A 20,284-nucleotide genomic window follows, 5' to 3' on the forward strand; every position below is an offset into this window, starting at 1 on the left:
TAAAATTTTTAATATACTTCAATGTTTTTTTATTTAATTATTAAAAAAATAGTAAAACTTACATTTATTCACTAATTTTATTTAGAATTTTCTCGTTATTTTTTTAAACCCACCACAAATTTTTTTAAGTCCATCCTAACCCTAATTCTTGGTCCGTCTATTCGAATTCACTCTATGTTCTAGTTTTTTTATTAATTCAACACCGCCTCCGTTCTAATGTCTTAGTGTCTGATTTTTTTATTTTGAGCTACAGAATTTTCATGTATAAGCACAGTGACTTTAAATCCTTCAGCAAGGGCTAGGTTTTAGTGAGACTAATAGTAATTTATAATATATCTATATAAATATCATTTGACAAATTATATAATTTACATGATCAACTATTTTATTTTATGAAGAGAAGATAATAAATTTAAATTATTATCTACAATTTCTTAATAAAGAATAGTTCGTGCCACTTCAATATCTCTATTGTAGTTATTCATGACTTTTATTTAATTTTATTATTTAATTTAATATATTCACCTAATTTATCACATTCACTTACTTATATTTGACTAAATCATTTTTATATTTAAAAAAAAATATACATATTAAATATGATATAATCTATAAAAAAAAAGTGATTTTGTGAAACCTTTTATATGATTTTAAAAATTAAAAGTGTTATTAAAATGAACAATTTTAACTTCAATATATATTAATTAATTAAAAGAAATCTCAAATAAAATATATTTTCAAAAAATATTTTGAAAATTTCATTATATTTTATCTCTCTCACACAACTATTACCAATTGACCCGCATTAATTAAACCCGAATCCGTAAATTTAAACCCGCAATTTTTAACAATTGAACCTCTCTAGGTTTTTCAAGTTTCACTTCAGCCTGCAATGTCTTCTTCTTTCCTCTCTTGGGAACGCCGACGGTCGAACCATCAATAACTTCCATCCGGCGACCGATCACCGGCGACCGACGGTAATCGACTACCGACGTTCCCTCCGGTACGAGCACCAGTTCCGACTGCGACTTCATCCCTAATCTACGACGACCACTCGCATCATGTAAGCCTTGTTCAACACATGCAAATTTGGCTTTAGTTATTCATTGTAGTAGTAGATACATTCTCTTTGATTACAAATCATTTATATATTTCTTGTCTTCAGCTATTGCTTTAATTCTATCTTGATCAAGAACACTTGAATCGCCAAATATAGACAATGGAGAGACAAGATGAAGTAGTGGTTGCAAACTCTAGTCGATTGAAATCTGTTGTGTGGAATGATTTTGATAGAGTTAGAAGGGATGATACATATGTAGCAATTTGTAGGCATTGTAAAAAGAAACTGAGTGGTTCGAGTACTAGTGGTACATCGCATTTGAGGAATCATTTAATCAGATGTCGTAGAAGAACAAACCACGATATATCTCAGCTGTTAACAACAAAAGGAAAGAAAAATGATGGAGCTATGGCGTTAATAAGCGTTCCTTCTGGTCGAGAGCAGAGAAATAATGATTTGCTTAATATTGCACAGAGTACATATGAAGTAGAGCATGCAATTGATAGCGCTTCTAGTATTGGCTACAATTTTGACAATAAGAGGAGCCGATTTGATCTAGCTCACATGATTATTTTACATGGCTATCCTTTGGCTATGGTAGAGCATGTGGAATTTAAACGTTTTGTTAGGAACCTTCAACCTTTGTTCGAGCTAGTGACAGTCAATTCAATTGAAGCTGACTGTAATGAGATCTATCATAAAGAAAGACAAAAGGTTTATGAAATGTTGGATAAACTGGGAAGTAAGATTAGTATCAGTGCTGATATGTGGTCTACTAAAGATTCAGATTACTTGTCTCTGATAGCACACTTCATAGATTATGATTGGCAGTTGAAGAGGAAATTACTGGATTTTATACCGGTTGATCCTTCGCATACTGAGGAAACACTTGCTGAAAATGTAATGAACAGTCTTATGAGTTGGGATATAGATCGCAAATTGTTCTCAATGACATTTGACATGGATTCTACAAGCAATAACGTTGTCAACCAAATTAGAGAACGGTTCTGTCAAAATAGGTTTCTTTTGTGTGAAGGCCATCTATTTGATATACGTTGTACTGCAAACATTATCAAATTAATGGTTCAAGATGCCTTGGAAGGTTTAGATGACATAACCCGTAAGATTCGTGAAAGCATACATTATGTCAGGAGTTCACAAACAACACAGGAAAAATTCAGTGAGTTGGTTCAAGCTTTAGGAGCCAATAGTCAGAAGTGCTTATGCATTGATAATCCACTAAGATGGAATTCCACTTATATTATGCTTGAGATTGCTGTGGAATTCAAAGATGTTTTTTCTCTACTACGAGAAAGTGACTCCAACTATTCAATGTGCCCGTCAGATGTAGAATGGGGTAGAGCAGGTGTAATTACAGGCTTCTTGAAGCTCTTTGTTGAAGTCTGCAACAATTTTGCGGGAAACAAATCTCCAACTGCAAACTTATATTTTCCTGAGATTTGCGATGTCCATTTGCGTTTGAAAGAATGGTGCCAGAATCCAGATGATTGTGTAAGTTCTTTAGCAACAAAGATGAAATCCAAATTTGATGACTACTGGAAGAAATGCAGCCTGCCTATGGCCATTGCAGCTATCTTGGATCCTCGGTTTAAGATGAAACTGGTGGAATTCTATTACCGACAGTTTTACCAAGGCAATGCATCGGAATGCATCAGTGATGTCTCCAACTCTATTAAGGCACTATATAACGGTCATGCTATATGCTCTCCTTTAGATTCTCATGGCCCAGGATTGGCCTGTCAAATGGGACCCAATGGCGTGGAATCTAGAGATAGGCTGATAGGGTTTGACAAGTTCCTCCATGAAACTTCACAGAGCCAGAACCTGAAATCAGACTTGGAGAAATATTTAGAAGAACCTCTTTTTCCTCTTAACATGGATTTTAACATTCTGAATTGGTGGAAAGTTCAAACGCCCAGATATCCCATTCTATCGATGATGGCACGCAACATTTTAGGAATCCCCATGTCAAAAGTTGCACAAGATTTCATGTTTTGCACAGGGGAGAGGGTTCTTGACCATAATCGAAGCTCACTCAGATCAGATACATTGCAGGCCTTGATGTGTGCTCAAGATTGGATGCAAGATGAATTGAAAGGTTAGTTTACCTATTTATGGATATAATTAATACATGTTGATATCTGCTAACCTCCCATGCTTCTTAATTTTATTTGTTTTGGTTCTCAGATTCTAGAGTCATCAACTCAATCCATTCTACTTTACCAATTAACTATGATGCCAATTAGCAACACCGGGTATTGATCCATATTCATCTGTAAGCTAATATTTTCAACGAGATTAAATCTACTGTTTTTCGATTAGCCAACAATAATTTTTATGTGGTCTACAAAAAATGGTTTTTAAGATCTATATATTTGACAGAACTCAAGAGGTAGATTTATATCGTCGTTACTGAAACAACTGCTCTTAGTAATTTCCTTGTTTGTGTATATATATATTTTTTCTGCATGTTCTTAAAAGTGTACATGTTGTTAAGTTTTTGTACCTCTTGAGAAAAGATCTTATCAGTTACCTTAACTAGCCTTACTAAGGATGAAATTATAATTACCTTAATAGTGATCATTCAATTATTACATGGCAACATGAGATTATTCTCCCCTTTGAAATTTGAAGATAACATATATAAGATTATTATTTTTGTACTAAAATGCCCTTTAAAATGGCATCTGGATACAAATCAACATATAAAATCAACTCTCTTTTGTAGTTCAAATGTTTATTAATGTTGATTTGTATCCAGATTTAGAGGATGTAATTTTTTTTACATATTGAGTATTGGATCCCAAAAACTGCCATTTTAAATAAAAATTGTTATAGTAGTATTTAATGGTAAATCAATTTATTATATATATAATAAGGCAAGTGTTAGTCCCATTTTCAGCTTATTTTCTCCAAGAGCTTGGACAGGTTAGAACTGCAATTTTAAATAAATCCAATCTCTCAAAACACGATCGATAAATTGCTTCATTCGATTCTGAGCTCCTTGCTTCTGCTCGTCGTCGTTGGTGTCTTTAACGCACCTCTCCTAATTATTGCCCATTTATTCTGGAATAATTTTATAATTTTGCAGAATTTTATATATTCATATCCACTGGCAAAGCTTATAAAAAATTGTATTTAGGAAATTGTCCACATTTAATTATTAATTTATATTTATTATTAATTTATATTTAATAGTACAAGACTAAAGTGACAATATTATTTAAAATTAATTAAAATTAAAATTTTACCATATTTGTAATTTTATTTTTAAAATTTAATTGTTTTAAGTTCTGTGCTAAGAAAAAAAATGGTCGGTTCTAGACCCATATCATAATACTGTCTAACTTTTTTTCATAATATTCTAGCAAGCATTAAAGTTTATTTAACTTTTCTTAAAGTATTTGTAATTTTATTTTTAAAATTTACTAATAAGCTCATTTTAAGTTGAACGTTAGGGTTGTAGGGCCATTTTAATATTCTTAATATGTAACTTTTTCTTCGAAGATTTGGACTGTACCAATTAATAATTTAAGTTTATTTAAAAGTATTCTAACATTGTGCACTAATTTGGTATCAAATTTTCATTTCCAAAAAATAATACATATATGTTTGACAAAAAAAAATCACAAAAATTATCAATTTTATCTACACTTTAAATCAAATATTTTTATATCTAATAAAAATAATTATTATATATTATAAGTACTAAAATACTATCCTATTTTATTGATTTATTTTATTCTGTCTTTCTTTTTATTATTTTTTTAATTTTCTACTTATTTTTTTAATATATAAAATATATTTATTTTATAATTATTATAAAGTGTATTCTTAATTATCTTTTCGTAAAAATATTTGTTTGGTATTAAAAAATAAAAAGAATAGTTGATTGGTTTAATATATATATTTTTTAAAATTACAAATTTTAATAAAAATTAATTGTTTATAATATATATTTTAATATTTATAAATGATTATTATAATATTAATTGTAGACACCAATATGAATATTACAAAAGTTATTTAACTCTAAAGGAAAGAATCAACATAAAAATATTTAATAATACATGAATATCAAATAAAATTTGTTATTAAAAAAAGGAGTGAAAATTTATTAATAAAGATGTTCAAACAAAATAAAAAATATGTTAGATTAAAATAATTTGATAATACTATATATAATATATATTATTGAACGTAGTAAATAATCTAACTGAAAATCTGAAATGTGAGATAAAAATTATGTATTTTCGTCCATAAAATTAATTTTTATTTGATATTAAAAAAATTATTTTAATAGAAAAGTAAATAATTTTGTCAGAAAATAGTTGTATAAGTTTGATTAACGTGTTTTTTCTTCGTATTGTGAATTTTTTTTTCTTTCAAATATTATGTTTTTTTACGTCTAAATGATTGCTCGTCATTATTTTAATATAAATAAACATTTAAAAAATTAAATAAATATTTTAAATTACTTAAATTTTAAAATAAAAATGTTATATAATATAAAAAATTGATAAAAATATTTTCAAATAAAGTTTCAATTACAAAACTTCGTACCAAATGCAAATATACCAAAATGAAAAAATAAATCCTTTTTTTTTTTTGATAATTATAAAAAGTGTGATTGTAATTTTATTTATAAAAAAAATCTTATAGCAAATACCCTTAAAAACTAATTTTTTATTTGGAAAGATCATATTACAGTATATACTTATACTAACTTAATCATTTAACCTCTCTAATTACCATTATTTATCTTAATTCCTTTCACTTTGGTGAGATTTTGAATGAAGAAAGAACATAATAGAGATTATTTGTATTTCATATGGAATATTATGCTCTTATTCTAATCCTCAATATTTATACTTATCATAAGGGATCAATTTTTTTTACCAATGATAAAATAAAAATCTAAAATAAATTTTGCATATTTAGATTAACTCTTTCTCACAATTTTAATATGTTAATATAATAAAAATTACATAAGGTATTTTCGTGGTGGTCTCCGAAGCTTGTTTGACTCAAAAAATCAAGATCGAAGGGACTATATGATATATGAGTTTATTTGTTTTTCCAACAGCAAATAAAAGTAAAAGAAAATTTATTAAGATAATAAAGAAGAGTTAAATATTACGCCGATTAATGGGTGTGTTGTTCTTCAATTCAGTAAATATATTAATTCTCATGTATAATAGACGAAGACGAAGATGTAAAGATTAGATAAGAAACATATGAAATAATAGAATGTAAATAATAATATATACAGTATAAGTTATAAATAGATCTATTAAAATATAATTGTATTATCAAGAGTACAAGTTGGAGCTATGAAAAGGAATGATAAACAAATGAGCAATAAAATATAATTGTATTGAGTCATCCATTAATAAGTCAATCAAACAAAGAAAATAAATATTTTTTTTAATAGTCTTCATGAATAATTATGAATGAGCCTCCTAAGTCTCCAGAACTGATTTGAGTTTGTTAGATAATTCAAATTAGTGGGGTCTGATTGTCTTGTCATAAAAAGATATTAAAAGATATTATTATTAATAATATATATATATATAATTAATAAAAATAATCTTACTTAGTTATTATTTTATCTTATTTATAAATTTAATGATAGTGTTAACCTTCTAGATATAGATAAAGGATAAACAAATAAATAAATTCAGGTGGGTTCACATCTTTATGAAAATATATATATAAAAGAAGGAAAATAAAAGGGAAATTTGACGAAATCATATGATTCACTTGTTTGACTTTTTGACCTACGCTTAAAATATAAAGGGTTGGTGACACATTTTTTTTTGGACGATTTTGCCCATGTCGCGAGACGCAACCGACACTCGCGAGACGATTTTTCTTTTCAAGAAAAAATAAATAAATTTATACGGCATTTGGTTGCGTCTCGTAACGGGGGCATTTTCGTCCCAAAAAAATGTGTCATCAACGCATTTATTTTATGCGCTGACCAAATAGTCAAATTAGCTGATATTAAGGGTCATTTCATCCAATTTTCCAAAATAAAGTGGGGATATGGACCATAAGGTTGACTGACTTTTGAGATGTCTCTTTAAATTTCTCTTAACTTTATAATTTGGTATTTAATATTATAGACGTATTTGATAAGAATTATTTGAATATAATTAAGTCAATTGATGTAATGTTAAGAAAACAATTTTTTATAGTTAAATGATCATTTTATATATCCTTACTTTTATTATGTTTATATATATATATATATATATATATATATATATATATATATATATATATATATATATATATAGTATAATAAATATAAAAAAAAATATATATTTTATTTAATTGATAGTTTAAATTGATTAGATAGTGAATTATTTAAAACAATATTTTTGTAAGAAAATTGTACAGAGTATTTGATAAAATTAATTGTTAAATATCAAATTAAATAAGTGTTTAAAAATTAAATAGAAATATATAAATTTGAAGTAATTAATATGTAAATTAATTTGATAAAATGACGATTAATGTAGAAAAAATATTTAAAATGTATTTTTTTTATAATAACTTAATTTAATTCATTTTTAAAAGTTAAAGATATGTTCATAAGTTTATATAATTGTTTTTTTTAATTAATGAGAAATATAATCACACTCAATAATCATGGTCAATTGATTATCGCTTTCATTTCGGTATAATTTTGTATAATTATATATTGAGTTAAGTATTCATAATTTATCAAATTAAACTAATTATTTTTATTTTTATTCATTTAAGCTGACTACAAAAATTAAATGATTTTAAGTCCTTATTAAATGGATAAATTTAAAGAAGTAATTGATTATTTAATTAAGTGATAAATTATATTAATAAATACCTTTTATTTATTTTAAATTATAGATTTTTGTTGAGTTATTTGAATAATATTTATGTAATTTGAAAAAAAAAAACTTTTTGACAACTAGATTTTGATTATGTAAATAAAATAAAAAATATTTTTTAATTATTGATTTATTAAATGAAATAAGTAATTATTAGTCATATAGTAAATTATTCATTTTCAGTTATTAATCTTTTATTTTAATTTTTTTTATTATTTAACAAAGAATAGAGACATAAATGATATTTGTATGTTCTTAGAACTTATATTTAGAATCCCACAGGTATTTATATATATATATATATATATATATAATGATGCTTAATTTTTAAAGTGTCTGGATTGTCATGGATTGTCAGGTCGAGAGCTGTGGTTAATTTGAATATACGTATGGTTCGAACTTGCAACCTAACAAAACAAGTACAACCTTTTAACCAACTAGACTAATAACACTTTATATTTTAAATTCAACCAAATATTTGATAAACGCGTGACATTTTAACAATATAAGTTTAACTTTTTATGTGAGAGTAAATGGATACTTGGGTCGGATTGTGGGTTGACCCGCCCATAAACTTAAAACGGTTAAAAATAAAATTAAAAATGCTATAGATATGGTTCAAACTTGCAACCTAACAAAAACAAGCACAACCTTTTAACCAACTAGGCTAATAACACTTTATATTTTAAATTCAGCCCAAAATTTGATAAACGCGTGACATTTTAACAATATAAGTTCAACTTTTTAACTAACTAATCTATATATAATAATGCTTAATTTTTAAAGTGTCCGGATTGCCAGGTCGAGAGCTGTGGTTAATTTGGATATATGTGAGAGTAAATGGATACTTGGGTCGGATTGTGGGTTGACCCGCCCATAAACTTAAAATGGTTAAAAATAAAATTAAAAATACTATACGTATGATTCGAACTTACAACCTAACAAAAGAATACAACCTTTTAACCAACTAGGCTAATAACACTTTATATTTTAAATTCAACCCAAATTTTGATAAACGCGTGACATTTTAATAATATAAGTTCAACTTTTTAACTAACTAATATATATATATATATATATATATATATATATATATATATATATATATATATATATATAATGATGCTTAATTTTTAAAGTATTCGGATTGTCAGGTCGAGAGTTGTGGTTAATTTGGATATATATGAGAGTAAATAAATATTTGGGTCGGATTGTAGGTTGACCCGCCCATAAACTTAAAATGGTTAAAAATAAAATTAAAAATTCTATAGGTATTGTTCGAACTTGCAACCTAACAAAACAAGTACAACATTTTAACCAACTAGACTAATAATACTTTATATTTTAAATTCAACCCAAAATTTGATAAACGCGTGACATTTTAACAATATAAATTCAACTTTTTAACTAACTAATATATATATATATATATATATATATATATATATATATAATGATACTTAATTTTTAAAGTGTTCGGATTGCCGAATCGAGAGTTGTGGTTAATTTGGATATATGTGAGAGTAAATGGATACTTGGGTCGGATTGTGGGTTGACCCGCCCATAAAAATTTTACCGTAATATTTTTTTCACGATTTTTATATTATTATTCGTACAAATGCACGAGATACATGTTAGTTACTATGTATATTGATATTTTATATGTTTTAGTGCATAATAAACTAAGGATATTATGAATTAAAACAAACATTTAATATATTAAATTATTTATAGTACAAATTAATTTAATTACAATAAATTATATTTAGGTAAAATATTATTTTCGTATTTATAATTAATATAAATGGTGACCGCATTTTTCAAACCCGGTATTTACCTATATATTTTTAACTCTTTATATATTAAAACTATGTAAGTTTAAAATTAAATATATGGTAAATTTTAGGTCAATATTACCATTTCGATTAGATTTATTATTAGCCGGCCACTGTATTTTTTATTAATATAACTTTTAATTTTACCGTTTGTATTTGGTATAGTTGATTAATTTTATAATATATATATTATATATTAAAATACAAACACTTCAATATGGACTTAATTATTAAGTTACATGAATATTTCCATTATTTTTCATAGATTCTTTAATAAGAATAATAATAACAATGTGAACCTGTTTTTCAATACATTATTAGAGATTAATTGTATCTAAAAATAGTAAACTAGTTTTTTTTTAAATTACTAAATTTACTTTATTTTTTTTGTTAAGTCAAATAAGTTCTTTAGTAAAGTATTTACATTATTTTTCACAAATTGTTTAATAAGAATAATAATAACAATGATGAACCTGTTTTTTAATCTATTATTAAAAATTAGTGCTCCGAAAAGTAGTAAACCAGTTAAAATTACTAAATTTATTTTATTTTTTTCTTCAAGTCAAATAAGTTTCTTTCATAAAGTATTTATATTATTTTTCATAAATTGTTTAATAAGAAGAATAATAACAATGATAACCTGTTTTTCAATACATTATTAAAAATTATTGCACGGACAGATAGTAAACCAGTTAAAATTATCAAATTTACTTTTTTTTCTTCTTAAAGTCAAATAAGTTTCTTTCCTAAAGTATTTACATTATTTTTCATAGATGGTTTAATAAGAATAATCATAACAATGATGAACCTGTTTTTTAATCCATTATTAAAAATAATTCATCAAAAAAAATTTAATTTTTTTTCTTAAAGTCAAATAAGTTTCTTTCGTAAATATTTAAATTATTTTTTAGAGATGGTTTAATAAGAATAATAAATGAACCTGTTTTTTAATACATTATTAAAAATCAGTTCACCGAAAAATAGTAAATCAGTTACAATTATCAAATTTACTTTATTTTTTTTTCTTAAAGTCAAATAAGTTTCTTTCGTAAATATTTACATTATTTTTCATAGATTGTTTAATATGAATAATAATAACAATGATGAACCTGTTTTTTAATACATTATTAAAAAACAGTTCACCGAAAAATACTAAACCAATTAAAATTATCAAATTTTCTTTTTTTTTCTTTCAGTCAAATAAGTTTCTTTCCGTTTCATTTTTTTAATATACAAAAAGGTAAATAAAAGAGTAAATTATTATAAAGCTTTGATATCTATTTTTGTATATAGATAAACTCAATAATTATTTTAAATGATATTTCTTAATTCTTTCCTTGTCTATTATAATGGTTGACTCTTCATTTTATTTTATAGATGACAGAAATAAATTAGTTTATATTTTAAAAAAATGGATTATTTAAGGGAAAAAAACTAATTTGATCCGGGGTCTAAAATCTAAATGGTTATTTACAATTAATTAAATTTATTTTTTTACCATTTACACTACCAAATATTGTACAAATATGAATAAATGGGAAAAGAAAGGTAAATCTGGTAAAGAATCTGGAAAATGAAAAAGATAGTAAATGAATTAATTAATTACTGTTTTCATGAATTGTAAATTGAATATTAACCGTCCAATTAAATGAATAATCTAAAAAGGGTAATTAATTAATTAAGATTAGCTGTTTTCTACATACTATATTGACCCTACATATGTTATAAATACTTTATAATTGAATTAAAATTTAGAAAATATTAAATAATTTAGAATTCCATGAATTAATCAAAATGGAATCAGTTTAAAACCGAAGATTCATTGAGAATATTGAAGGATTATAAGGATCTGTTTGTTTGTGGTTATAAGTACGTAAGAGGGTCATTATTCGTCTAGATTCATCTTCTTAATTTGTTTATCTACTATATAAACTTATATTCGTGCATTCTTTTCAGATTACTTCATATATAATCTTCCAAAGCTTTCTCTCTCTAGAGAAAGGAAGAAGAAGAAGATTCATGGCTCATATCAAAGAGGATCCAGAAGAGAAGAAGAATCATTCAAGCTTTCAAATTTCTGGTATTTCTCTCTCTCTATATATATATATATACTAAATCTGTAAACAAGATTAGGGTTTCTCTTTTCTTCAATCCATATTTCTTGGATGATGATCATGATCATGAAGATGATGATGGCAATGCCCAAATTAGAGTTGGGAGTCAGATGAATATTCTTTAAAGAAATTGGTGTTTTCACATTGGAGTCATTTAAAAAAAAAATGTTTTTATGAAATATAAAAGTTTGATATATTAAAATTTATATTCAACTTAATTTAATTTTCATTTATAACGTTTTTAAGTTAAATAAATGTTATGATTTTAAGATTAATGATAGTTTTTTTACGTTAAAAAAAAATTAAACATAATTTTCTTATAAAATATTAAAATTTATGTTGGGATAATAGATATATACAAATTTCATTATTATTTATCTCTAATTAACTATATATAAAATTAAAGTAAAACTTTATTAAATATGACTAATTTCTTTCACTTATCTTGAAGATCTTGATAATATATTTTTGAAATAGGTAATGTAATATAAATGAGAGATTTATACCATCTTAATTAATATTTTATTTTAAATAATCTATAAATTTAAATTAATTTTGAGAAAAGAAAGTTTTTTTAGTCATAAGACCTCTATTTTATGTTGTGTTTTTTAAGATTTTTTTTTTTTTTTTTTTATCAAAAACTCAATAATTTCTCAATTACTTGTCTAGTCCCATCGTTCTAATACTATTAATTTAACATTTTCTCTCTAATCTATTTAAAATGGTAGAATGATAAACAAACTTTAAAATATTAGTTTTTCAAAAAACTAAGTCCTAAATATTATTTGATTATGTCAAGATTATTTGAAAAATCCAAAACCGAACAAGGTTTTACTATATACCCTTCATTTGTTGTAGTTTTGAATGAAAATTGAGTTTTTATTTTTGTTGTATAATGAAGGAGTAGGAGTAGGAGTAGGAGATGAAGAAGACTTTACCGACAACTCTCCGATTGAGGAAGTCCGGTTAACCGTGCCGATAACCGACGATCCAACCGAACCAGCTTTAACATTCCGAACATGGTTTCTAGGTTTAATATCTTTAGCAATGCTTGCATTTGTGAATCAATTCTTCGAGTTCAGACAAAACACATTATCAATCTCAACGGTCTCAGCCCAAATCATAACATTACCGTTGGGACGATTAATGGCGGCTAAACTTCCGACAACAAAGTTAAAAGTTCCGTTAACAAATTGGTCGTTTTCATTGAATCCTGGTCCTTTTACCTTAAAAGAACATGTGCTTATCACTATTCTTGCTGGAGCTGGTTCTAGTGGTGTTTATGCTGTTAATATAATTGCTATTGTTAAAGCTTTTTATAAGAGGCAAATTAATCCTTTCGCTGCATTTCTTCTTGCTCAAACTACTCAGGTAACTAATTATTTATTTTATTTATTTAATTTAAATTAAATATTTATATATATATATAATAAATTATAGATGCTTGGATATGGATGGGCTGGTGTTTTTAGAAGAATTCTTGTTGATTCTCCTTACATGTGGTGGCCTGCAAATCTGGTTCAAGTTTCTCTCTTCAGGTAATACTTTTTTTTCATGAATTTTGGTATTCTTTTCCAATTGGGTATCCATTTTTATATTAAAACAAGTCATATTAAGAATATTTTTTTTTTAAATAATGGTATTACAAGATCAAATTTTGAGTTCAATTTTACTAAAAATTTTGGTAATTAAGATGTTTTGACAGCTTGAAACAAAAGAATAGTAAAAAAATGTTATCTAAAATAACAATTTTCATACAAAATGTCAAAAATTATTTTATTTTTGTTTGACAATTTTAAATATGATTGTAACAGTAATTTTAATAAAACTTTGTAGTAACTTTAATAAATCTTTATGTAATGTAAACTACAAATATAATTCTATTGAATTCATTTGGTTATAAGGTGAAATATGAATAATTGTTTTTTTTATAATTTCAGGGCATTGCATGAGAAAGAGGGTAGAATAAAGGGTACCCTAACAAGGTTACAATTCTTCTTAGTGATGTTCATAGCAAGTTTTGCATACTACCTTATACCGGGCTACCTTTTCCCATCAATTTCGTCAATCTCGTTCGCATGTTTTATTTGGAAAGACAAGATCATACCACAACAGATTGGTTCCGGTCTAAAAGGTTTAGGAATCGGCGCTTTCACCTTGGATTGGTCGACGGTCGCCGGTTTCTTGGGCAGTCCACTTGCCTATCCTTCTTTCGCCATAATCAATACCATGTTCGGATTCGTCCTATTTGTTTATATTATAAATCCCATCGCTTACTACACAAATTCCTATGATGCAAAGCGTTTCCCAATTTACTCTTCCAAAACATACGATCACGAGGGGCATATATATAATATTTCGAGAATATTGAATAAGCAAACTTTCACGCTCGATATACCTGAGTACGACGGTTATAGCAAGATTTATCTTTCCATATTCTTTGCATTCGCCTATGGTTTGAGTTTTGCTAGTTTGCCCGCCGTCCTCTCCTATGTTTGGCTCAACCATGGAAAGTAAGTTTTTGTTTTTGTTTTATTCATTTCGGAATTTATGTAGATTTGTGGTCATAACAAATTTCATATTTTTTTTTTTGTGGCAGGGAGATTTTTCGGATGTGGAAAGCGACGGCTGCGTCGTTGAAGGAAGAGGTTGGGGATGTTCATACGAGGTTAATGAAGAGGAACTATGAACCGGTCCCAAACTGGTGGTTTTACATTATTCTCGTAGCCATGTTGGCTCTTTCGATACTTTCGTGCGAGGGTTTTGGCAAGCAACTTCAACTTCCATGGTGGGGAATTCTTTTGGCTTGTGCCATGGCTTTATTCTTCACTTTACCCATTGGAATCATCACAGCAACCACAAACCAGGTACTATATTATGGATCATTTCATCAAAAGTACTATTAAAATACCCTAAACTTAATTTGTAGACCTATTTCCATGCATTAATTCATGCACCCTAGCTAACTTTGAAGATGCATGTATTTGTTTCTTATTCGGGCAGCAACCAGGACTTAACGTTATAACCGAGCTAGTAATTGGATTCATGTACCCGGGAAGACCATTAGCAAACGTGACATTCAAAACTTACGGTTATATTAGCATGACACAAGCCATCTATTTCCTTTCGGACTTCAAACTCGGTCACTACATGAAAATTCCACCCCGATCAATGTTCATAGTCCAAACCGTGGGCACCTTGCTAGCCTCAACGATTCATTTCTCCACCGCATGGTACCTCCTCACCTCCATCGAAAACATTTGCAACACCGATCTCTTACCCGATGGTAGTCCATGGACTTGCCCGGGCGACGAGGTTTTCTACAACGCGTCCATCATATGGGGAGTAGTTGGACCTGGTCGGATGTTCACTCGGGCAGGTGTCTACGGGAGTTTGAATTGGTTCTTTCTCATCGGATTTCTAGCACCTATTCCGGTTTGGTATCTTGCCAAGAAGTTTCCTAACAAGAAATGGATCAAACAAATTCACGTGCCACTTATATTGACGGCGACATCGGCTATGCCACCGGCTAGGTCGATTAACTACACGTCGTGGACGGTGGTAGGACTCTTCTTTAACTACTATATTTACAACAAGTATAAGCAATGGTGGGCTAGGAATAACTATATTTTGTCGGCTGCACTTGACGCTGGAGTCGCGTTTATGGGAGTGTTTCTCTACTTTGCTCTTCAAGATAATGATATCAACGGCCCTGAATGGTGGGGTTTGGATTTTAGTGATCATTGTAATGTGGCCAAGTGCGCATTGTCGCCGGTGATACAAGTGGAGGGCTGCCCACCTATTGGGTAGATGATAATTAAATGTATATCTTGAAAAGATAGGTGGGAAATTTGATCATGTCATGAAAGATTGGGGTCCTATGGAATAATTTATATATTTGTTATTGTCTTTGAAATAGTGGGGTTGTCTATTATAGGCAACACCTCATGTGTATAGGGAGTGATCTACTCCAAAGTTGTTTCTTTTATGGTGTGTGATTTCAGACTTATTTCATTTCTGTTGAATTAAAGTTTATATTGATTATTATTGTGTGCATCAATGATGGCTGAAAGTTCAAATTGGATTTCATTTATATTTTTGTTAATATATATATATATATATATATTAATTTTGATAAACATTCCATGTTAAGACGACCCATTCTTGAACCTATGTTTAAATAAGAAGTTTTCGCCTTTTTTCTTTTATTATTGTCGATGTAAATTCTTAGTGCTTTATCCGGAGTAAATTAATCGGGTCAAATTACGATGGGTCTCACCTTCAACGATGAGTCTCACTTTCAACTTGTTGAATCAAAACACTTGTTTGTCAATTACTCTATTGAAAATTAAAAAAAAAAAAAATCATAAATATTAGTCTAATTCCAGAAATAAAAATAATAGTAATAATATTGATTTTTAAGTGTAAAATTAGTTAAAATTTTTAAAAAAAAGTAAAATAAGAAAGTATGTGGATTTGAATTACTTGACTACTAGATTGATTTAATAAAACAATTTAAAAATTACTTAAATATTATTTTACATTTTTTTTATTCTTAAAATGGTCATCTATATAAGGCTCACATTTTTGTGGCTATTATTTTTGGAACTATCATTAGGCTAAACTAACTTTGGACTATTTTACAATTACTTTCAGGGTAAATTGTATGTTTATTCTATATTAAGGAGTTATTTAATAAGACATGTAATTTTAGTTTTTTTTTTATTATAAATTAATCAAAATAATATTAAATATTAATTGTTAAATGTATTTAATTTAAATGAATATTTTTTTTTAATTCAATGATAAATTATGATATCCAACTAAGATTTCTATAATTTCTTAAATTAATAAATTGGTTTTGAGAAATATCTGTAGGACACAATTTATACAATATTAATCTTTAAGAAATAAACCTTTTCTATGAGAAAATTATATATAAGAATATTTTTATATAATATATCAAAAATTTACGCTATAATAAAATAATAAACTTCAAATCCTATCAATTATGAATAACAAATAGTTATATTAAAATAATTTAAATTATGAACAAGAAATAATTATATATGTAATTTTATATATTTAATTGTGTTTATTAGTGTTTCAGACATGATATGGACTAGGGATGTAAATGAGCCGAGCTGCTCGTGAGTGGCTCGGTCAAAGCTCGATTCGAGTTCGGTCAAAATCGAATTCAAGCCGAGCTCGAGCTAGTTCATTTAAGATTCGAGCCGGATTCGAGTTTAGGTAAGACTTGCTTGATGGGTCGTCGAGCTTTTTCGAGCCTAATTATATAAATTTTATTTATTATATTTTATTTTTTAATAAAATTTTGAAACATACTCACAAGACTATTTATGGATTATTTTGAGCATATAGGCCTCCTAAATTTATACTTATAAATTAAAAATATATGTTATATAATATTTATGAGAAAATATAAATAAATTTGATATTAATTTAATTATGTAATTATAGAAACATAATTTTTGAAAATCAAATCATAATATAATTATATTGTAAAATATTATTTAATATATATAATCTCAATGTATTATATTTTATAATATAAAATTATTTGATTTCATTATAAAGTGTTTTATTTTTCATAATAAACATAATAGAGTCTAATATATTTTCTAGTTCATCTCAAATACAATATACGATTTGAAAGTATTCTTCTCAAACTTGTTTGAACATGAATAACTCCCTTAAGTATTCTACGTGTATTCTTACGCGAACCAATACGTACATTCTTACATGAACCAAGTCCTAGTTGAGGAAGAGTTACGGGGCGTAAAACAAAAAAAAAATATATGCGAAGAGTTGTACGGTTCGATGAATGGACTCTCGACTTCCATTATTTTTTTTTAATATAAGAAATTAATATATAAATATATTTAAATTCGAGCCGAACTCGAGCATATGGTTATTTGATCGAGCCAATAAAAAACGAGTTGAGCCGAACTCGAGCTAGGACTAGTTCGAGCTCGGCTCGACTCATTTACAACCCTAATAGGGACGGAGAAACAAATCATCTCCTCATCCCCGATCAACTACCAACTACCGGTTAAATTAAAAAATAATATGCGGAAATAGTACAATTCGATTAAAAAACTATCCTGACTAATTATAATTGTAACGTGTTTAATATGTTTTAGCAAAACATTTTTTTTTATAAAACCTAAATAATAAATTTAAAATCTTATAAAAATTAATTATATTGATTAGGTTATATATTTAATTGTGTTTATTGGTGTTCGAAACAGAGTCAAAACAGAAAAATAGATCATCGCTCAATTCCCGGTCAACTACCGGTTAAACTAAGAAAAAATCGTTCTAAAAAACTAACGCCACAAATGTGTTAGCAAAACAATTAATTCTTCTATTCTCTTCTTCTTCCTTTTAAAAAAAGTTTACGTGTATTAAAAATGAAAAAAAAAATATTGTTTAAGCACAACGACAAATTATGACATGAAAAGAAAAAAATAAGAAAAATATGTACTCAATAATTTGTTGAGCTCGTAAATCCTCGAGAAGAACGATTAACTCCCCGACATACTCTACTAGTTTTCCTCAATGAATATCATAAATTGTCATAATAATAACATTAGCATCGGACGATTATAATCATTGAAAGTTCTACAATTTCTCTCAAATTAGATAGTCTACAAAAAATGGTAACCCAAATATGTATGTCTTCTATATCAGTCGCAACAATCCAAATTTACCAGCAACTACCCAAAGACTCGTGCATCACCTAATGAATCCCATTAATACTCCACAAAAGACTCTAAATACTAATTACCCCTCGACAATGCAAAAAAAGTAAGTGAGTTGCAGATTTAACCTCTTTGTGACTACAACTAGCTATAATATAACATTTTTTTATTCACATATCATTCGTAAGAATTCTACCATAAATAACACTATATCCAAAGAACGAGATATTTGATGATCTTTAACTTCTAAAGTTTTTCCCGATAAAAGTTATATGGAATAATCTTAGCGAACAACTTGTAGCAATGCCCCCACACGAAAACTATCCATATCTTGCCAACACATAACGTTTTGTTCAAACGGGGACACTTGATTGCGTCCTACTAAAAATAAAACTCTATTGTGGACAAAATCTCAACAATGTTTAATCTCTTTTTATATTCAATTTGGATAGCGAAACCACTAGACTAAGGATCAAACATGTCCTCAACTATGACATTTCTACATATAGCAATGAAAGCAAACTCATGATACGTCGTAACTAGAATTTTGACACTACACCAAATGTCGTCCTAAAAACTAATCGAATAACCATATCCCACAATGAATCTAGACTGCTCATGAAAATTTTCCACATAAAATAAATTCATCTCCAAATGTTACACCCTGCTGGATAATTAAATATTTTGGTGAACCAACCAAATCAATTATGATCATACTTACATCTGATTATCGATGTCCAAAGACTATTCGGCTCCATTGTAAATCTAATACAACATTTCAATAGAAAATAATTATTAATAAAATAAAATCTCGAATATCTAGACCTCCTTGATCTTTAAAACATTTATCTCAACTAACTAGATGACAAAACGATGAGTTATAAGACCTCAATAGAAATTTACACATTATTCTCTCCATTTTCACTGCCACACTCTTGGGGATAATAAATAACGACATCATATATGTGAGCATAAATGACAACACACTCTTAATGAGGATTAGCCGACCCTTTTCGAGATTTTTTTTACTTTTTCATCTCGACAATTTACATTATTTTAGTAGTAATCGAGTTCTAAGAGACTTTAGATCGTAATGTAGCACCTAATGAAATACCACGAGACCTTGGATCGTAATGTAGCACCTAATGAAATACCAAGATATATTGACAGAAGAACACCAATTTTGAACTCCAGTACATTTATCAACATCATCCTTCTTCTATTCGAAACAGAATATGAGAAAAATATGTCTAGTTAAGATTAACTCGAAGACCGAACATACACCCATAACTATAAAATATTCTGAATGTGTTTAAAATAATATAGATAGCACGAGCGTGTCCTGAGTTAAAAGTAAATTTGATATAAAAAATATATATATATATATAATTTTGTTTTCTACTTTAGCATAATTAGTTTTTTTTTTATATAAAACATGATTTGAATAATATATCATATGATTCTCAATAATTATTACTCAAGATTTGGTTATTTTCTACTCTCATAACCAAAAATTGTTGGGTATAATCATTTTTTATAATAGAGGTATTTGAGAAGAAAAACAACTTAAGAGGTCTATTTAACAATCTTATATAACTTTGGGAAGTAATCAAAATTATCAGCTAACATTCTTCAATACCCATTTTCTGTTCTT

The 20,284-nt window shown here is 27.2% G+C and overlaps 2 protein-coding genes across 2 annotated transcripts; both read left to right on the forward strand.

Annotated features, from left to right (window-relative positions):
* The first annotated feature begins 877 nt into the window (after positions 1–877).
* Positions 878–3,550, forward strand: LOC124945949 (zinc finger BED domain-containing protein RICESLEEPER 1-like). The gene is made up of 3 exons (XM_047486489.1): positions 878–1,063; positions 1,166–3,179; positions 3,269–3,550. The coding sequence occupies exons 2-3, from the start codon at positions 1,220–1,222 to the stop codon at positions 3,325–3,327; spliced, it is 2,019 nt and encodes a 672-aa protein (XP_047342445.1). The 5' UTR covers positions 878–1,063; positions 1,166–1,219; the 3' UTR covers positions 3,328–3,550.
* Positions 3,551–11,810: 8,260 nt separating this feature from the next.
* On the forward strand, positions 11,811–15,766 carry LOC124946225 (oligopeptide transporter 1-like). Its single transcript, XM_047486793.1, has 6 exons — positions 11,811–11,871; positions 12,807–13,276; positions 13,346–13,443; positions 13,846–14,418; positions 14,505–14,772; positions 14,909–15,766. Exons 1-6 carry the CDS (start codon positions 11,811–11,813, stop codon positions 15,713–15,715), a joined length of 2,277 nt encoding a protein of 758 aa, XP_047342749.1. The 3' UTR covers positions 15,716–15,766.
* The last annotated feature ends 4,518 nt before the right edge of the window (positions 15,767–20,284 follow it).

Source organism: Impatiens glandulifera, chromosome 7 (genome assembly GCF_907164915.1).
Source record: "Impatiens glandulifera chromosome 7, dImpGla2.1, whole genome shotgun sequence".
In the NCBI taxonomy this organism is placed as follows: Eukaryota; Viridiplantae; Streptophyta; class Magnoliopsida; order Ericales; family Balsaminaceae; genus Impatiens; species Impatiens glandulifera.